General features: G+C 61.4%; 1 protein-coding gene across 2 annotated transcripts; it reads right to left on the bottom strand.

Annotated features, from left to right (window-relative positions):
• Nucleotides 1–10,207: 10,207 nt before the first annotated feature.
• Nucleotides 10,208–15,457, bottom strand: ATRAID (all-trans retinoic acid induced differentiation factor). 2 transcript variants are annotated; one of them, XM_039528456.1, is made up of 7 exons: nt 15,315–15,457; nt 14,751–14,887; nt 14,044–14,115; nt 13,103–13,174; nt 12,616–12,737; nt 12,081–12,239; nt 10,208–11,684 (listed from the first exon to the last, which is right to left on the bottom strand). In XM_039528456.1, the coding sequence occupies exons 1-6, from the start codon at nt 15,414–15,416 to the stop codon at nt 12,082–12,084; spliced, it is 663 nt and encodes a 220-aa protein (XP_039384390.1). In that variant the 5' UTR covers nt 15,417–15,457; the 3' UTR covers nt 10,208–11,684; nt 12,081. The 2 variants fall into 2 exon arrangements, with proteins under 2 accessions (XP_039384390.1, XP_039384389.1); XM_039528455.1 differs by having other exon boundaries at nt 12,081–12,181; nt 15,315–15,452.
• Nucleotides 15,458–18,690: the final 3,233 nt, after the last annotated feature.

Here is an 18,690-nt window from a genome sequence, read left to right as displayed (position 1 = left end):
CCTTCAGGAAGCGGGAGACCATCGGATTGGAGAAGATGGTTCGACCCTCGGCTGACGGACGAAAGGCGGACACCGATGCGAGGTGGACCCGCAAGGAGGAAACCGCCAGACCCTGCTCCTTAAGGTACCATAGGTAGTCTAGGATGGTAGGGACAGGTACCACGAATGGGTTGAGCCCTTGCTGGTCACACCAGAGCGCGAACCTCTTCCATTTCGCCATGTAGGTGGTACGAGTGGAAGGGTTTCTGCTTTCAAGCAGGACTTGCTGCACGGCCGCCGAACAGTCCCTCTCTGCGTGGGTCAACCACGCAGGTACCAGGCTGTAAGATGGAGGGACTGCAGGTTCGGATGGTGGAGTTTGCCGAAGTCCTGCGTGATGAGGTCCGGCCACAGTGGGAGGGCGATGGGCTCCTGAACGGAGAGCTCGAGCAGCAGGGTGTACCAATGCTGCCGCGGCCAGGCTGGAGCCACGAGTATCATGGTGGCTCGATCCCTCCGAAGCTTCTGGAGCACTCAGTGCACGAGCGGAAACGGAGGGAAGGCATAGAGGAGGTGAGTCTGCCACGGATACAGGAAGGCGTCCGACAGGGAGCCCGGCGAGTGCCCCCGGAACGAGCAGAACTGGAGACACTTCCTGTTCGCCTTGGAGGCAAAGAGGTCGACCCGGGGAAACCCCCACCTCTGGAAGATCGTGTGTGCAACGTCGGGACGGAGGGACCACTCGTGGGAGAGAAACGACCTGCTGAGATGGTCGGCCAGCGTGTTCTGCACTCCCGGAAGAAAGGACGCTTCCAGGTGAATGGAGTGGGTCACGCAGAAGTCCCACAGGAGGATCGCTTCCTTGCAGAGGGGGGACAAGCGGGCTCCGCCCTGCTTGTTCACGTAGAACATTGCTGTTGTGTTGTCCGTGAACACTGTCACACAGCGGCCTTGCAGGTTGGTCCAAAAGGTGTGACATGCCAAGCGGATCGCTCGGAGCTCGCGGACATTGATGTGGAGTGTGAGCTCGCCCGCTGACCAGAGGCCTTGAGTGTGCAGGTCTCCCAGGTGAGCCCCCCATCCGAGCGCAGAGGCGTCCGTGGTCAACGTTGCCGATGGCCGAGGAGGGTGGAACGGGACTCCGGCGCACACGACCTCCGGGTCGAGCCACCAGCGGAGGGAGTCGAGAGCCGGCCTGTTGACGGTGACCACCATGTCGATGGCGTCGCGATGCGGGCGGTACACCGTCGCGAGCCAGGACTGAAACGGACGAAGGTGAAGTCGTGCGTACACGGTGACGTACGTACACGATGCCATGTGGCCCAGGAGGCGGAGGCATGACCACACCGTCGTCGTCGGGAAATTGACGAGGTCTCGGATGATGGAGACCATCGTCTGATGTCGAGCGCGAGGGAGACAGGCTCTGGCCACCGTGGAGTCAAGGACCGCCCCAATGAATTCGACTCGCTGCGTCGGAATCAAAGTTGACTTCTCGGTGTTGACGAGAAGACCGAGGCGCCGAAAGAGAGCCAGGACCTCTACTATCTGAGTCTCCACGAGTTGCCTGGACAGACCGCGAATCAGCCAGTCGTCCAGATACGGGTAAACATGCATCTGGTTCCGTCGTAGTGCTGTGGCGACGACCGCCATGCATTTGGTGAATACTCTGGGGGCGGTCGAAAGGCCGAATGGCAACACGGCGAACTGGTAGTGGGCATCGTTGACCACAAACCGAAGGTAGCGCCGATGAGGGGGGTAGATAGCGACATGGAAGTAGGCGTCCTTCATGTCGAGGGCCGCAAACCAGTCTCCCGGATCCAGGGAGGGAATGATGGTCCCAAGGTGACCATGCGGAACTTGGGCTTGAGTAGGTATCTGTTCAGCCCGCGAAGGTCCAGGATAGGACGTAGCCCGCCTTTCGCCTTGGGGATGAGGAAATACCTGGAGTAAAATCCCCTGCCCCGCCTGGAGGGAGGCACCTCCTCTATGGCACCCACGCTCAACAGAGTCTGGACCTCTTGTATGAGGACTTGCTCGTGAGAGGGGTCCCTGAAGAGGGACAGGGAAGGGGGGTGGGAAGGAGGGGGCGAAACAAACTGAAGACGGTATCCCGAGTGGACCATGCTGAGCACCCAGCTGTCCGACGTTACTCGGGACCACGCCAAGAAAAAACGGGAGAGGCGGTTGTGAAATAAACGGGGAGGATCCGGAGGGGAGAGTGATGTGCAGCCCTCGTGCGTCCCATCAAAAGGGTTGCTTAGCCGCCTGTGGGGCTTTGGAAGCGGCCTGGCCCTGGTTTCGGCGGTCGCCCGATGGGCGACGGCGATTTTGGGCCGGTCGCCGAGCCGGGTAGGGTCGGTACCGCGACTGATAGCGGGAGGGCTGCGGGCGGAATGGCCTGCGCTGCGTCACCGGCGTATGCATCCAGAGTGTACGGATCACCACCCGGCCGTCCTTTAGCGACTGGATCCGCGAATCCGTCTTCTCCGAAAACAACCCCTTGGTGTCAAAGGGCAAATCCTGGAGAGTAAACTGGACTTCTGGAGGCAGGGTGGAAGATTGGAGCCAGGCGATGCGCCGCATCGTGACCCCTGTTGCTAAGGTCCGTGCCCCTGAGTCCGCCGCGTCGAGGCCGGCTGTAATGGAGGAGCGAGAGGACCGCCTCCCTTCCTCCAACATCGTGGTGAAGTCCTGGCGGGATGTTAACGGCAGGAGGTCAGCGAACTTGGCCAGGGACGTGAGTATGTCGAACACGTATCTGGCCAGGAGGACCTGCTGGTTACCAATCCTCATCTGCAGGCCCCCTGCAGAGTAGACCTTTCGGCCGAGAAGGTCCATCCGTCGTGCCTCTTTTGACTTTGTGGCAGCGGCCGGCTGGCCGTTACGCTCCCTATCGTTAACGGACTGTACCACCAGGGAGTCCGGAGTTGGATGCACATACAAGTACTCATAGCCCGTGGGAGGGACTGAGTACTTTCTTTCCACACCCCTGGCTGTGGGAGGCACGGAAGCGGGCGTTTGCCAAATGGTGGTGGCGTTCCTTTGGACCGTGCGCACAAAAGGTAACGCAACCCGGACCGGCAAGTCTGACCCCACCACGTTTGTGATGGGGTCCTCGTCCTCCTTTACCTCCTCGACAGGGAGGTCCATGGCCGTCGCCACACGGCGGAGTAGGTCCTGATGCGCCTTCGCATCAACGGGAGGCGGCTCCCTCGATGCCGCGCCGGCCACTGCCTCATCGGGAGAGGATGAGGAGGATAACTCCTGAACGACCTCAGCCGAAGAGGGGTCCACTGCGTGGTGGGCTGGGGGTTCGGAGGGGCCCTCTGGCACCACCGGAACGGCTGGTGGTGGGGATGGCGGTGGTCGAGATATCGACGCCTCTGGGACAGTGCGGTGGGCCCCTGGAGGCCACGGCGGAACAGGCACAGCGTCCGACTCATATTGTGCCCATGGGACCCAAAAACCCCACTGCTGGGCTCCGCTAGGCTGGGCTGGTGGCGTCGGAGGCGGGAACCCATAGGCTTCTGCGCCGGAGGCGACCGACTCGGGGCGGGAAGGCCAGGGAGGTGCCAAGGAGGGTCCAGGGCATACCGCCGAGGGATGCTCTTCCCCTCGGCGCCGGGAAGGCGACCTCGCTCGACTCTCTCCGCGGTGCCGGGACCTCGACCGGTGCCGGGAGCTCGATCGGTGCCGGGGGCTGGACCGGTGCCGGGAGCTCGACCGGGAGTAAGATCTCCGATGCCGAGACCGACCATGGCCATCGCGGTGCCGGGAGCTCGACCGGTGCCGGGAGCTCGACCGAGAGCGCGAACTGCGACGTCTGGAGCGTCCGCGGGAGTCGCGGCGCCGGGAACGGTGCCGGGACTGAGACCGTCAGTGCCAAGCTGGTGGCGACCTCGATCTGGTGCGATGTCGGGAGTGCGACCGGTACCGCAAAGAGGAGCGGTACCGGGACTTCGACCGACGAGCTGACTGCGATCGGTGCCGCGATGGAGTGCGGTGCCGGGAATGCGATCGGCGGGACGGCAAGCTGTCGACGGTGCGGGAACAAGACCGGGACCGTGTCCGACGTCCACGCCTTGATTCCAGGGATGGTGGCCGGACCATTGCTGCCGGTTTGCCCCTGGAGACGACAGCCCGCGCCGGCGGTGCCGGGGGCCGGAGGCCTGGAGCCTCTATGAGCTGTATCAGCTCTCGCGCGGAGGTAAACGTCTCCGGCGTCGACGGCAGCCGAGGCTCGACCACGGACGGCACCGGGGAGCGAGGCGGCGCCGGACTCGACGGCCCTTGCGGCGCCGGAGTCACAGGTGCAGTGCACTGTTTGTGCAGAGGCACCACAGGGGCTGCAGGCTGCGGAGTCGCCTTGGCGGAGTCCTGCACGCGAGCCTGAGCCAGAGCCTTCGCCAGTCTTTGTTTCCTGGCGGGCGAGAGCGAGCGGTGCCGAGTCTTCGCAACCGCTTTCTTCGCCGGTGGTGCCGCAGTCGGTGCCGGCGGTGTGTCCTGCACGGGAGGCCGCGGAAGCGGCGCGGGCGGTGCCGGTGGTTGGAGAGACGCCTCCATGAGGATCTGTTTCAAGCGGCTATCTCGATCCTTGCGGGTCCGCGGTTTGAATTTTAAACAGATCTGGCACTTGTCAGTTCGGTGCCCTTCGCCCAAGCAGCGGAGACACGCGTCGTGCGGGTCTCCTACGGGCATCGGTTTCTGGCACACCGTGCAGGGCTTAAAGCCCGGTGCTTTGGGCATGAGCCCGCACCGGCTAAGGCAAAAAAGGGGGAACCCCCCCCTTTTTTAGCCTATCTATCTAACACTAACTATTGCTAACTTAACAACTATAACTAACTATGCTAACTATGTACAACAATGAACTAGAGAAAGCTAGGGACGTGAAGAGCTATCAAGCACTCCACAGTTCCAACTGCCGTCACGGGCGGTAAGAAGGAACTGAGGAGCGGACGGGCCGGCTGAGGTATATATTTAGCGCCATAGTGGCGCCACTCCAGGGGGCGCCAGCCGGCCCGCCGGGGTTGCTAGGGAAAAAAGTTCCGAGAAGCCGTGCACGCACGGCGCGCACACCTAACTGGAATGCATTGGAGCAATCACTCGAAGAAGAACAGAGTTATCAGGCACACAGATTAACATGACTTTCTGGGGAAGAGTCAACACGGCTTTTGTAAAAGGGAATTGAGGCCCAGCAACCTAGTACAATTCTTTGTGGGTGTCAGTCAAAATGGAGACAAGGACCCTCAACAAAGACTTTTAAGGCAATTAAATAGAATCATAGAATATCAGGGCTGGAAGGGACCTCAGGAGGTATCTAGTCCCACCCCCTGCTCAAAGCAGGACCAACCCCAACTAAATCATCCCAGCCAGGGCTTCGTCAAGCCTGACCTTAAAAAGCTCTAAGGAAGGAGATTCCACCCCCTCCCTAGGGAACCCATTCCAGTTCTTCACCACCCTACTAGTGAAAAAGTTTTTCCTAATATCCAACCTAAACCTCCCCCACTGTAACTTGAGACCATTGCTCCTTGTTCTGTCATCTGCCGCCAGTGAGAACAGCCGAGCTCCATCCTCTTTGGATGGTAGTTGAAGGCTGCTATCAAATCCCCCCTAACTCTTCTCTTCTGCAGACTAAACAAGCCCAGTTCCCTCAGCCTCTCCTCATAAGTCATGTGCTCCAGCCCCCTAATCATTTTTGTTGTCCTCCGCTGGACTCTCTCCAATTTGTCCACATCCTTTCTGTAGTGGGGGGCCCAAAACCGGATGGACACAAACGCAATACTCCAGATGTGGCCTCACCAGTGCCGAATAGAGGGGAATAATCACGTCCCTCGATCTGCTGGCAATGCCCCTACTAATGCAACCCAATGAGCCATTAGCCTTCTTGGCAACAAGGGCACACTGCTGACTCCTATCCAGCTTCTCGTCCACTGTAACCCCTAGGTCCTTTTCTGCAGAACTGCTGCTTAGCCAGTCGGTTCCCAGCCTGTAGTCATGGGCTACCAGGAAAGGGCCTGTTATGGATCAGGACTGGTTACAAAATATGAAATAGTGGGAATAAATGGTCAGTTTTCACAATGAAGAGAGGTAAACAGCAGGATTCCCCCGCCTCCCCCCAAAGGTTCTGCACAGGGACCAGGGCTGTTCAACATATTAATTAATGATTTGGAAAAAGGGGTAAACAGTGAGGTGCTGAAGTTCGGAGATGATAAAAAAATCCTTCACACTAGTTCAGGTCAAAGCAGATGTCATCAGACGTCACCGGTGCGGTGCTCTGCTCTGTTCAATGTTGATACCAGTTGGATGCGTGCGTGTTCCCTCTGCGTGCTGCCCCGGCTCTGCACAGATCGCTGACACAGCAAACCCCGAGAGAACCCCCAAAGACCACAGACTCTAGTAAGGTACGAAGGCACCCGGCCAGGTTTATTGTCAAACGAAGCACAATGATAGTTCCCGGCAGACTCTACCGGACATACTACGAATATGTGCCCCTGGCAATGGACCGGCTCAGTCAGTGGCGGGACTCTCCACTGCCCCCTAGGCTGGACAAAGACACCGCCCCAGGGGTGTGTTCTTATACACAGGTACAAACAAGTTACACATCACTCCTGACGTACCGAGGTACAACCCCTCTGCGTGTTGGGGTGCTGCCTCTCCCCTGGTACAGGTTGGTTCGAACAAACACGTCTGTCCATCGTATTATCCTTTTGACTGTGTCTTTAGGATGGGTCGGCCTCTTCCTCATTATCACTGTGGAATGTCTTCGTACCAGAATGTTCTGGTGCCATCCTGGCCTGTGTTTATCCTATTAGTACTTGAGACCCTTTAGATATGTGTAATGTAATATCTCATTGAAAGGTGACAGGGCAGACAGAGTTAATTAACTCACAGACTGACCTGACCCAGGACCAAACCTTAGAGACTGGTTAGGAAGATCTGTAAATGAACAAAGCTTTGAAATGCAGCCGCATTGTTAGAGGTAGAAGGGGAGGTGTTTGCTCAGGGCTTGGGATGTCAGCAAACAAGTCTTGTCTATTGCTAGAGTTTTAATTCAAAGATCGAAAAAGGAATATTAACATTTAGGAAGACACTTGAGTGAAATAGTGTTATTGTCTATGTGTCTCTTTGAAGGTTGTGGTCACCTGTATCTGAACTGTTTAATGGATAAATTACTCTGTGCTAATTGCCAGGATGTTTGGGAGAAGGAGTTAAGCCTATTGTTTTCTCAGGCCGAAAGGCTGCTGGAAATGTATAAAAACCCTGGGACACGATCCTGCTTCATCTCAGATCTGCTTTGGGTTTCAAGAGGGGGAAACCTTAAGCCACAAGGATTGAGATCCCCAGTTGCTGACTGGAGTCACCCTGAATATGGACATTGGACTATAACCTCTGGACTATTTCTAAAAGGATTTTTGGCAACTACAAGCTCATCTCTGCTGTGTCTGAACCTCAAGAACTGAATTCAAGTCTGTCTGTATATTGAGCTTTTAACCAACACTCTCTCTCTTTTCTTTTGTAATAAATTTTAGCTTAGTTAATAAGAATTGGCTGTAGCGTGTATTTTGGGTAAGATCCAAGTTATAATTGGACCTGGGTGTGTGGCTGATCATTTGGGATTGGAAGAACCTTTTCTTTTATATGATGAGATAAGATTTTCAGGAATCATCATCATATCTGACGTGTGTGTCTGGATGGAGGCCTGAGGCTGGGCACTTCAAGGGAACTGCGTGGTTTGAACAAGTGAGGTAACACAGAAGCTGTTCTGTGCTGGTTGGTAAATCTAAGTATTGGAATATCCACCAGCTTCTGGGGTTTGTCTGTCCCGGTCTGTTTACAGTTCACCCTGATTGAGTGACCTCAGCTGGCTCCCACCGGCAGCACAGTCACAACCTCCAATTAGCAGCCTCCTTCTTGCCAGCTTCTGTGAGCAGGGCCTGCCTCTGGCCCACAGCTTAACTTTGCTCTATGTTAGCAAAGTCTTGACCATTCTTATGGTTCAGGCCTCATCCTGGGCCTCTGATACCAAGGGATTATGTCTCAGGGCCTCATCTTACTAAAGCAGAGTGTGAAGAGTTTAGATTCATAGAATCTCAGGGTTGGAAGGGACCTCAGGAGGTATCTAGTCCAACCCCCTGCTCAAAGCAGGACCAATCCCCAGACAGATTTTTGCCCCAGATCCCTAAATGGCCCCTCAAGGATTGAAGTTACAAAAGGATCTCACAGAACTGGGGGACCGGGCAACAAAATGGCAAATGAATTTCAATGGCCCTAAATGCAAAGAACTTGATTGAAAAATACACCCACCCGCACGCCTAGAATAGGTTTTTTTCTAAACGAGCTCTTACCACAATCTTGGGCTCATCGTGGACAGTTCTCGGAAAACTTCAGCTCAGTACACAGCAGCAGAGAAAGAGGCAACTTGTGGAACTCCTTACCTGAGGAGGTTGTGAAGGCTAGGACTATAACAATGTTTAAAAGGGGACTGGATAAATTCATGGTGGCTAAGTCCATAAATGGCTATTAGCCAGGATGGGTAAGAATGGTGTCCCTAGCCTCTGTTCGTCAGAGGATGGAGATGGATGGCAGGAGAGAGATCACTTGATCATTGCCTGTTAGGTTCACTCCCTCAGGGGCACCTGGCATTGGCCACTGTCGGTAGACAGATACTGGGCTAGATGGACCTTTGGTCTGACCCGGTACGGCCTTTCTTATGTTCTTATGTTATGAACAGAATGTGAAGACCCGTTAGCAAAGAGAGAGAAACTAAACCAGAAAGTAGCATACTCCCACGCTGTAAATCCATGGCCTGCCAGCCCCTGGAACCCTGAGCCCAGCTCTGGGCCTGCCATTCAAAAAGGCTAGAACGGCTGCAGAAACAATTCAGCAAAGGGCAAAAAAGATCAACCATATGGACAGACTAAAAAGCTTCACTTAATTCAGTGCAGGAAAGCGGTGGTTAAGAAGGGGTACGACTGAGCTGTATAAAACCATGAATGGTGTCGAAAGAGTGAAAAGCGAAGGATTATTTAACGTTGCCCCTCCTTCAAGCCCGAGGGCATTATTCTGCCCAAATGAAATAGGCCACAGGTTGAACATAAGCAAGAGGCACACACTGACCGTGGGGTATGCAGTGTCAGGGGCGTTGTGAAGGCAAAAAGAATCAATAGGTTAAAAGAAGTTCCTATTGGATGGCGCTATGAAGGGTTATTAGAAAAGCTGCTCAGGGCTGGAACCCCTAAACTTCTCACTGCCAGCACCAGAGATGGGACAGCAAAGAGGGACCTCCCCAGACGTGCCCTCTCCCGCTGTAACGTTGGTCTGGCCGAAAAGCCCCCCTAAGGGCAGACTGCAGAGCAGGGGGCACACAGAAGCGCTGTAACAGACAGCAGCTGCCACTGACAACACTCAGTGCTGGGGGGATTCTGCACTGAAAAAATACAAATTCTGCTCTGAAAAATTAAAAGTTCTGCACACAATATTTTAAAATTCTGCATATTTTGTCTGTCAAAATAATGCAATATGATCATGCCGGTTTCAATTATTTTGGTAATTTATTTCAAAATACCTGTCAGCAAGTGTGTCTGTAACAACACAGACCAAAAAAAAAAAAGACTCAGATTCCTTACTAGGCACATTAATACCGATCTTTGAATAATAATTCATTTAAACTACAACACAGACCCGTATTTCCCCCACCCCTCTGAAGCAGTGCAAAGGCCGGGGGGAGTCGGGGTAACGGAGGAGCTGAGGGAGAGGGAAGTAATTGCTGGGCAGGGGCCTGGGAGTGAACTTGGCGGGTTGTTGGGTGTGGGTGGGAGATGTATGGAACAGGGTTTTTAGGGGGAGAGGGGGGCAGGGAGGGATTGTTAGGGAGCTTCCCCCATGCAGCCCCTGGCCGACCACTAGGCTCTCCCATCCAGTCAGGCACATCTGCCTCCGTCCCCACGTGGCCGTGGCCCTGCCCCATTCAGTGCCTGTCTGCCCCCCAACAGCCCCACGTGCCCTGCTCTGTGACCAATGCCGCCAGCTGCTGGCTGTCCTGGTGCCACAACAGCCCCTGGTGGCCGAAAGGCAGAACTGCAGTGCTTCTAGGGAGGAAAAAATTCTGCCCTGGACACGAACTCTGCACGAACGCAGGGGCGCAGAGCTCCCCAGGAGTAAATGCTTCATGGCAGGAGATGAGCAAGCACAGACCACAGCTTCTGAGCTTTGTCTGCCTTTACTGACCAAGACAAGGGGGAAGCACGACCGCAGCTCCCCACGACAAGTGATGCAGCTGAGTTTCCTACCTGTGGGTATATTGCAGAGGTCACCAACCCACCCTGCATTGGATGAGCCTTACCCTGGGCAAGGCCCTGGGGCGGTGCCAGACTCTTCCCTCTGGGGGGGGCTGAGGTGGGCTAGACAGAAAATTGGAGGGGTGCACCCCCCCATGAGGCCCTGCCCTATCTGTGACCCCACCCACTGCTCCTCCCCCAGCAAGTGCCAGCCCCACCTCGTCTCCCCCTGAGGTCCCACCCCCTTGGCCAGGTCACAGGCAGAGCCGGGCAGTGCAAGGGGCTGCTGTTCTGGCTGGAGCCATGGTACCGGCGGCCTTGGCACTCCTCCTGCTGGTTGTGCCTGAGGCCCTGGGGCTGCAGATGCTCCTCATCTCCCTGCTGCCCTTCGACTGCTCGCAGCCCATCAGAGCCGCCCGGGTTGGGAGCCTGGCTCCAGGGCTGGCAAAGCCCTTGGGGAGCAGTGACTGCAGGGGGCTGTGGGGAGCCGCAGAGCCTCCATCTGCCCTGGGCAATGTCCTGTGTGTTGTGTCCCAGATCTCATGCTTCAGGGAGTCAGCTGGTCTCCTGCAGGCATCAGGAAAGACAGAGCCCTCCCCTGGTGCATTCTGGGCATTATTTCTCCAGTGTCAGTGATTGGCCATGGCTGGAGATGGGCCCCCAGCAGGATGGCTCAACAAATTGTCCTTCACAGATGCTCGGCTGGTGCGTCCTGCTCACGTGATCGGGGTCAAAATGCCCATTTTGGGGGTCAGGAAGGAATTTTACTGTGGAGACCTTGTTTTCCCCCCCCCCCCCCCCCATCAGACCCCACCCCCCACGATCGCCATGTCACCCACAGCTGGGGCTGAGCCCAGTGCAGGGCTCCTCCCAGACACTGTCCAAAGGCCTGTGGGTCCGTGACTTTGGGGAGGTGGGGTGGTCAGACCCAGAAGCCTCCACTCCATGGGGGACCTGGCAGGCCAGCACCCACGTCCTGCTCCGAGAAGATCTGTGCTCGGGGCTGGGGCCGCTGCCCCAGCCACAGGCTCCGCACTGTGAGGGGGCAGGGCAGGGAGATTGGGGCGGCTGAGCCTGGGGTGGGGCTAGGCAGGGTGCCCGGAGCGCAGGGTGGGGCTTTACGCTCCGGGAATGAGCTTTGCCTGGGGCCGAGGAGCCAGGTCTCCCCCCTGGCAGAGAACGGGGGATGAGGGCAGCCGGACCGTCCCGGGGCGCTGAAAGGAGCCAGCACGCGGCACCATGGCGAGTTCAGTGGCTGCGGAGAAGCCCCCGCGCAGGCCCCCCAGCCCGGTCTCCGCCCTTTCCCCGTCCTGCAGGAGGGGCTCAGGAGGCCTTGGCTTTCCGGCGCTGGCTGCCCCAGGCCAGCAGGGACAGGGTGGTCGTCACGGCTCCCAGGATCCCATAGAAGAGCAGCAGGGGAAAGGTGCCCTGCAAAGCAAAGCCGGTGGGTGAGAAGTGCTGGGGGGAGGGGGTGTCTGCTCCCCCCACCGAGGCCCCGTGCTGCTGTCCCCAGCTCAGCGTGTCTCTCCGGCCCTGGGGGCCAGCCCAGAGGAGATTCCAGCCCTGGCTTGAGCTGCAGCAGCTCCTGGCCCGCAGCCAAGCAATCAGCCATCGCACGCAGCCGGCCAGATCCCCTGCAGCCTCCCAGCCACCCCACCCTGAGGCCGGCGCTCCTGCAGCAGCCGCCACGCCCCGAGCCCCCCACTGCTGGAGAGTCCAGACGGCCCCTGTACTGCACCCCCCTCCACCCATGACGCGTCTCCCCCTGAGCGGAGACGGCCCCTGCCCCGCCCGACACGGGGCCCAGGCCCCCCGGCCCCTCACCTCACGCAGACACTTGTAGCCGTGGTAGCTCCCGGAGCACAGGCACTGGACGAGCCCGGGTCCGTCGGGGCTGCACTGGGAGTTCTCTGGGCACAGCCAGGCTGAGCAGAACCAGACAGGAGACGCGGTTGGAATCGGGGCTGGGCCGAGGCCCCCGCGCTGCAGCAGGGAGCAACACGCAGACAGTGTGGGGAAAGCCCAGCTCCCGGGGCAGGGGGGCCAGGGCAGTAGTCCCTGCCTCAGCGAGGTTCAGGGAACTGAGGGGTGGGAGAACAGGCTCAGCCTGGTGGGGGAGGGCAGAGCCAGGCTGCCGAGGGCAGGGGCGGTGTCGGGCACAGGCCGGGCAGTATTTCTGTTGCAGGTGGTGGCGGGGGAGCCCTGCCCTGGACACCTGCCTGGGACACCCTGCCCCTGGTGCCTCCCAGTTCAGCTGCCATGGGCTCTTTCCAGCCTGGGGCCTCAGGGGAGCTGTTCTGGGGGCCCTCCCCACCCCATCCAGGCCCCCCAGTACTGAGCCCCTCTCCCCACACTGTACCAAGCTCCCCCGAGCTGTTGCAGAAGTTCCTCTGTCCCTGGCAGGTCCGGCTGTCCCCGTGGGTGGTGTTGAGGTCCCAGGCCATGTTCCCTCCAGGGCACTCCAGGGCACGTGGCAGGGATCTGGACAAGAGAGTCAGAGGTGGGGGCGGAGCACCCGGCCACCTGCTCACAGGAGCAGGGCAGCTCGGAGCAGTGTGTGTGGGGGGGGGGGGGGGGGCGCTCAGGGCAGATCCCTACTGCCCCACACTGGAGACCCCACCGGCTTCCCGGGAACCAGCAGCTAAGCTCCATACGGAGCCGCAGGTGTGTGTGTGGGGAGAGTCAGGTCCTCCGGGGCCCCCGAGCCCCTTCCCCCCACTCTCCCCATTGAGCCCCTGTCCCTGCCCCCCTTTTCCCCCCAGCAGGACAGCACTGGTGCCCTCCCCGCCCCCAGGGCTGCAGGCCCCGCCCCCAGGGCTGCAGGCCCCGCCCAGCCCGGCACTCACATGCTCTGCAGCCTGGTGAAGCCCTGGAAGGAGGTGTTGGGGATGTTCCCCAAGGGGTTCTCGGTCAGGTCACTGCAAACAGATGGATCCCGCGGCATTAACCCTCCGTTCCCAGGACGCACCCAGGCCTTCCCCCAGCCCAGGCCAAGCGCTCTCCCTGGGCTGGGGCTGCCTCCCGGGCAGGGACTCAGGAGACCTGGCCCTGCCCCCGCCCTGTTCAGAGACCTCGGGCGAGTCTCTGCCCCGCCTGAGTCTGTCTTGTCTCCCCTCCCACCCAGCCTGGTCCAGTCAGACTGGGACCGTCCATCCTAGGGAGAGTAGCGCCCGGCACGACGGGACCCTCTAGGTCAAGGGGTGAGGCTGTAGCAAGGGCTGGGCGAGCAGGTGCACCAGGCCACCCCCCCCCCCACTCCTGGGGAGGATCCCCCAGTAGTCCCCTGCCCTCACTCCTGCGGGGGGAGGAAATGGGGAGGGGGTTGCACTGCAGGGACCTGCCATGGTTAACGAGGGGGGGGTAGCGTAACACCCCCCAGAAGGCGCCAGCCCAGCGCAGCTCCCACACGGACGGGCACATGGACTTCAGAGCAGCCAGCTGGGCAGGAGGGAGGGGAAGCTGGAGCGGGGGTCAGACACCAAGCTATTCCCCCAGCAGAGGGAGGCCTGGCTGGGGGAGCCCCGAGGAGGGGCTGTGCCTCCCAGGGAGCGCGGAACAAGCTCAGGCTTGTGCTGAGAGGGGAAGGTCTAGCGCCCCCCCCCCCCCCGGCCCTTCGCCAACAGCCTGGGGGGATGGGGAATTCAGCAGGCCCCGAGCCAGAGGAGCACAGAGGGTCTGGGGCTTGCACCCAGCCTGTCCCCGGCAAGGAGCTCCCTCCCCACCCCTCGCTCTAGAGCTCGAATTCCCAGGCCTCCCGACAGCCCCCCCACGGGGTGGCTGGACTCACATGACAACAGCAGTGTTGGCATCCGGGAACCCAGCACAGAGGAGCGTCAGGGAGCAGTTGCCCAGATCCAGCCTGGGGAGAGCAGAACAGTCAGAGGCACTGGGAGCCCCAGTACACCTCCTGAAATGTTATCTCCCTCCCCCATCTCCCCACTTCCTTCTCCATGCACCCCGAGGCCTCCACCCCCCCCATCCATAGCCTTGTCCTAGGCAGGCGCAAGGCTGGAGGCTCCGAGCTGAGCTCCTGCAGCCATGCTAGGCAGGGCTGGCCCCATGGAGAGCTCTGCTGTCTTCCCCCTCAGGAATAGGGGCTCCTACTGGCAACAGCAGATTCCAGGCTCTTCCCACCTGCACTTGGTTCTTCCGGGATGCAGGGACCCAGGTGGTGTCACCGCGGGGGGGGGGGGGGCTGCTCCCTGCCCCCCAGGAACTCAGCAGATGTAGGGGTGAGGCACCCCCGTGTCCAAGTCTGCACCTCTCCTACCTATCTCACAACCAGCTGCCCCTCAGCCTGGCAGCAGAGACCCACCGGGGCCCTGGCGCTGCCAATGCCCAGCAGGTAACCTCTGGGGGCTGGCATCCAGGCTGGCTGCTCACGCTGGGTGTGCCCGGGGCCGGCTGCCCGGCCAGGCACAGGGCAGCGCCCGCACCAAGCGGGCGGGCAGTGGGGGAGGGATGGGAAGGGCCTGGCCCCGCTCGCTCACTCACCCCACGATGACGCCCAGCTCCGGCTCCGGCTCCCTGCTGAGGCAGCAGCGCCCCTGCAGCTCCAAGGCCGGGCGCGCCGCGCAGTAACTGGCCACGCTGGAGCCGTTCCGCACCGGGCCCGGGCAGCAGCTGCACACCTGGGAGTCAGGAGGGCAGGCCCCAAACTGCACCCACCCCCGCGGGGCCTGGCCCCGCTCCGGGACCCAGCCTGGGGCCTGCGGGGCCGATCCCAGCCCGCATCTGTCTGAGCACAGCCCGGCCCCGGCACCACCGGACCGGACCGCGCCAGCCCACCCCCCGCAGCGTCCGGACAGGGACCCCGGACCGGACCAACCCCGGCACCACCGGACCGGACCGGACCGACCAACCCGCCCCCGCCGGCACCACCGGACCGGACCGCGCTGCGCCAGCCCTCCCGCAGCGTCCGGACAGGGACCCCGGACCGGACCAACCCCGGCACCACCGGACCGGACCGGACCGACCAACCCCGGCACCACCGGACCGGACCGGACCGCGCCAGCCCCCGCAGCGTCCGGGCAGGGACCCCGGCCCGGCCCCTCTCACCGCGCTCGGCCCGGCCGCGCCGCCCCGCCAGGCCGCCAGCCCGAGCAGCAGCCGCAGGACCCAGGCGCGGGGCCCAGGCCCGCCCGCCACCGGCCGCCCCATCGCCCGCTCGGCAGCCCCACGGGACCCGGCCGCGGGTCATGTGACGTCCTCCGCCGCCGCTCTGGCGTCACATGATCGCAGCCGGCACATCACGTGACAGCTCCCGCCGGGTCCCGAACAAGCCGGCCCCGCCCCCAGACTCTGAGCCCGCGGCCCCGCCCCTCGTGGCCCCGCCCCCGCCACCCCTCAGCAGGCTCCGCCTGGGGGCGTGGTCTCGCCACGTGACCCTGCCGCAGCCGCAAGACCCCGGGGATGGGCCCCAGGTGTGACCCTCCCTCCCCAGTGACCCCAGCCCAGTGACCCCCACTCAGAGCCCCGCCCTCCCCCAGTGACCCCCCCAGCCCCTCCCCAACGACCCCCACTCAGAGCCCCTCCCTCCCCCAGTGACCCCCCACTCAGAGCCCCGCCCTCCCCCAGTGACCCCCCCAGCCCCTCCCCAACGACCCCCACTCAGAGCCCCTCCTCCCCAGTGACCCCCTGCACCCCCAGCCCCTCCCTCCCCAGTGACCCCAGCCCTCCCCAGCGCCCCCACTCAGAGCCCCTCCTCCCCAGTGACCCCCAGCCCCTCCCCAGCGATCCCCACTCAGAGCCCCTCCCTCCCCAGTGACCCCCACCCCAGCCCCTCCCCAGCGACCCCACTCAGAGCCCCTCCTCCCCAGTGATCCCCAGCCCCTCCCCAGCGCCCCACTCAGAGCCCTCCCTCCCCAGTGACCCCTGCACCCCAGCCCCTCCCTCCCCAGTGACCCCAGCCCTCCCCAGCGCCCCCACTCAGAGCCCCTCCTCCCCAGTGACCCCACTCAGAGCCCCTCCCTCCCCAGTGACCCCCAGCCCCTCCCCAGCGCCCCCACTCAGAGCCCCTCCCTCCCCAGTGACCCCCACTCAGAGCCCCTCCCTCCCCAGTGACCCCGAACCCCAGCCCCTCCCCAGCGACCCCCACTCAGAGCCCCTCCCTCCCCAGTGACCCCCAGCCCTCCCCAGCGACCCTCCCCAGAGCCCCGCCCTCCCCAGTGACCCCGCCCCAGCCCTCCCCAGCGACCCCACTCAGAGCCCTCCCTCCCCAGTGACCCCCACTCAGAGCCCCTCCTCCCCAGTGACCCCCGCACCCCCAGCCCCTCCCCAGCGACCCCCACTCAGAGCTCCTCCCTGTAACCCCCCAGCCCTGCCCCCATGAGTCCCCTGCCCAGAGCCCTGCCCTCCCAAGCATGAACCCACGAGCCCCTCCCTCCCCAGTGACCCCCACCCCTCTCTGTGACCCCTGCACCCCAGCTCCTCCCCAGCGACCCCCACTCAGAGCCCCTCCCTCCCCAGTGACCCCCAGCCCCTCCCCAGCGACCCCCACTCAGAGCCCCTCCCTCCCCAGTGACCCCCAGCCCCTCCCCAGTGACCCCACTCAGAGCCCCTCCCTGTAACCCCTGAACCCCAGCCCTGACCCCCACGTGAGTCCCCTGCCCAGAGCCCTGCACTCCCAAGCATGAACCTGCGAGCCCCTCCCTCCCCAGTGACCCCCACCCCTCTCTTTGACCCCCTGCACCCCAGCTCCTCCCCAGCGACCCCCACTCAGAGCCCCTCCTCCCCAGTGACCTCCCACCCCTCTCTGTGACCCCTGCACCCCAGCTCCTCCCCAGTGACCCCCACTCAGAGCCCCTCCCTCCCCAGTGACCTCCCACCCCTCTCTGTGACCCCCTGCACCCCAGCTCCTCCCCAGCGACCCCCACTCAGAGCCCCTCCTCCCCCAGTGACCTCCCACCCCTCTCTGTGACCCCTGCACCCCAGCTCCTCCCCAGCGACCCCCACTCAGAGCCCCTCCCTCCCCCAGTGACCTCCCACCCCTCTCTGTGACCCCCTGCACCCCAGCTCCTCCCCAGTGACCCCCACTCAGAGCCCCTCCTGTAACCTCCCAGCCCTGCCCCCAGTGAGTCCCCTGCCCAGAGCCCTGCCCTCCCAAGCATGAACCCACGAGCCCCTCCCTCCCCAGTGACCCCCATCCCTCTCTGTGACCCCCTGCACCCCAGCTCCTCCCCAGTGACCCCACTCAGAGCCCCTCCCTGTAACCCCTGAACCCCAGCCCTGCCCCCGTGAGTCCCCTGCCCAGAGCCCTGCACTCCCAAGCATGAACCCGTGAGCCCCTCCCTTCCCATGCGACCCCCGCCTCTCTGTGACCCCCTGCACCCCAGCTCCTCCCCAGTGACCCCCACTCAGAGCCCCTCCCTCCTCCAGTGACCCCCACCCTCTCTGTCACCCCCTGCACCCCAGCTCCTCCCCATCGACCCCACTCAGAGCCCCTCCCTCCCCAGTGACCTCCCACCCCTCTCTGTGACCCCTGCACCCCCAGCTCCTCCCCAGTGACCCCCACTCAGAGCCCCTCCCTGTAACCCCTGAACCCCAGCACTGCCTCCCCGTGAGTCCCCTGCCCAGAGCCCTGCACTCCCAAGCATGAACCCGCGAGCCCCTCCCGTCCCATGTGACCCCGCCCAGAGCCCCGTTCCCCTCACTGTGACCCCCCCAGAACTCCTCCCTCCCCGTGTGATCCCCGTGACAGTCTATACCATTATCTACAAGACTACGATAAACTTAATACAAAATATGCCTTGTGAGGTATCGTTAGGAACCTCATAATCTGCTGAACAATATTGTCCCGGTAAAATGTGTCTATCCACTTTGTATGTAACGGGTACAAGATTCTCCCGTCTAACGCTGATGTAACATACTGCAGAGTTAGAGCGGCAGGCCCAGACTAGACATCTCACACACACTGGCACCCCAGCCAGGTGTTACTGGAGCATCACCGGCTTAAAGGGCCGTTCTCTGGCAGGGGGAAGGAGTGGACAAGCCAGTTATATTTCATCACAAGGAGGGTTCAAACCTCACATCCGCAAGAGACTGTTTGTCACCAGGACTCAGCAAGGATGAAATTGAATGATAAAGCGGGAGGAAAACGCTTGACCTCACGCTCCTCCTTCGTCACTGCTCATGACACCAACGACTCTCAAAGAGTTGATGCTGGAGGGTGGGGAGTCCTGGCTAGAGGCTTTTCAGCCAGTACAGACCCTAGTCCGCTTCTGCTGAGCAAAGCTTTCGCTGTGTACCTGGGAGCAGGAGAGGTGCTGGAGGCTGGGTGAGAACTGGCCAGGAGTGGCCGTTCCCCAGCAAAGCTGTGTAAAAGGCACCCCAGGTTGGAGAACTGACTGTACCCTGGGCAATGTCACACCCCAGAGCCCTGCCCTGCCCTGCCCTCCCAAGCGTGAGCCCCAGAGCCCCCCCTCCCAGGGCCAGA

Source organism: Mauremys reevesii, linkage group 3 (genome assembly GCF_016161935.1).
Source record: "Mauremys reevesii isolate NIE-2019 linkage group 3, ASM1616193v1, whole genome shotgun sequence".
In the NCBI taxonomy this organism is placed as follows: Eukaryota; Metazoa; Chordata; order Testudines; family Geoemydidae; genus Mauremys; species Mauremys reevesii.
The sequence above is the reverse complement of the archived record's forward strand: the minus strand, read 5'-3'. Positions and strand labels throughout refer to the sequence as shown.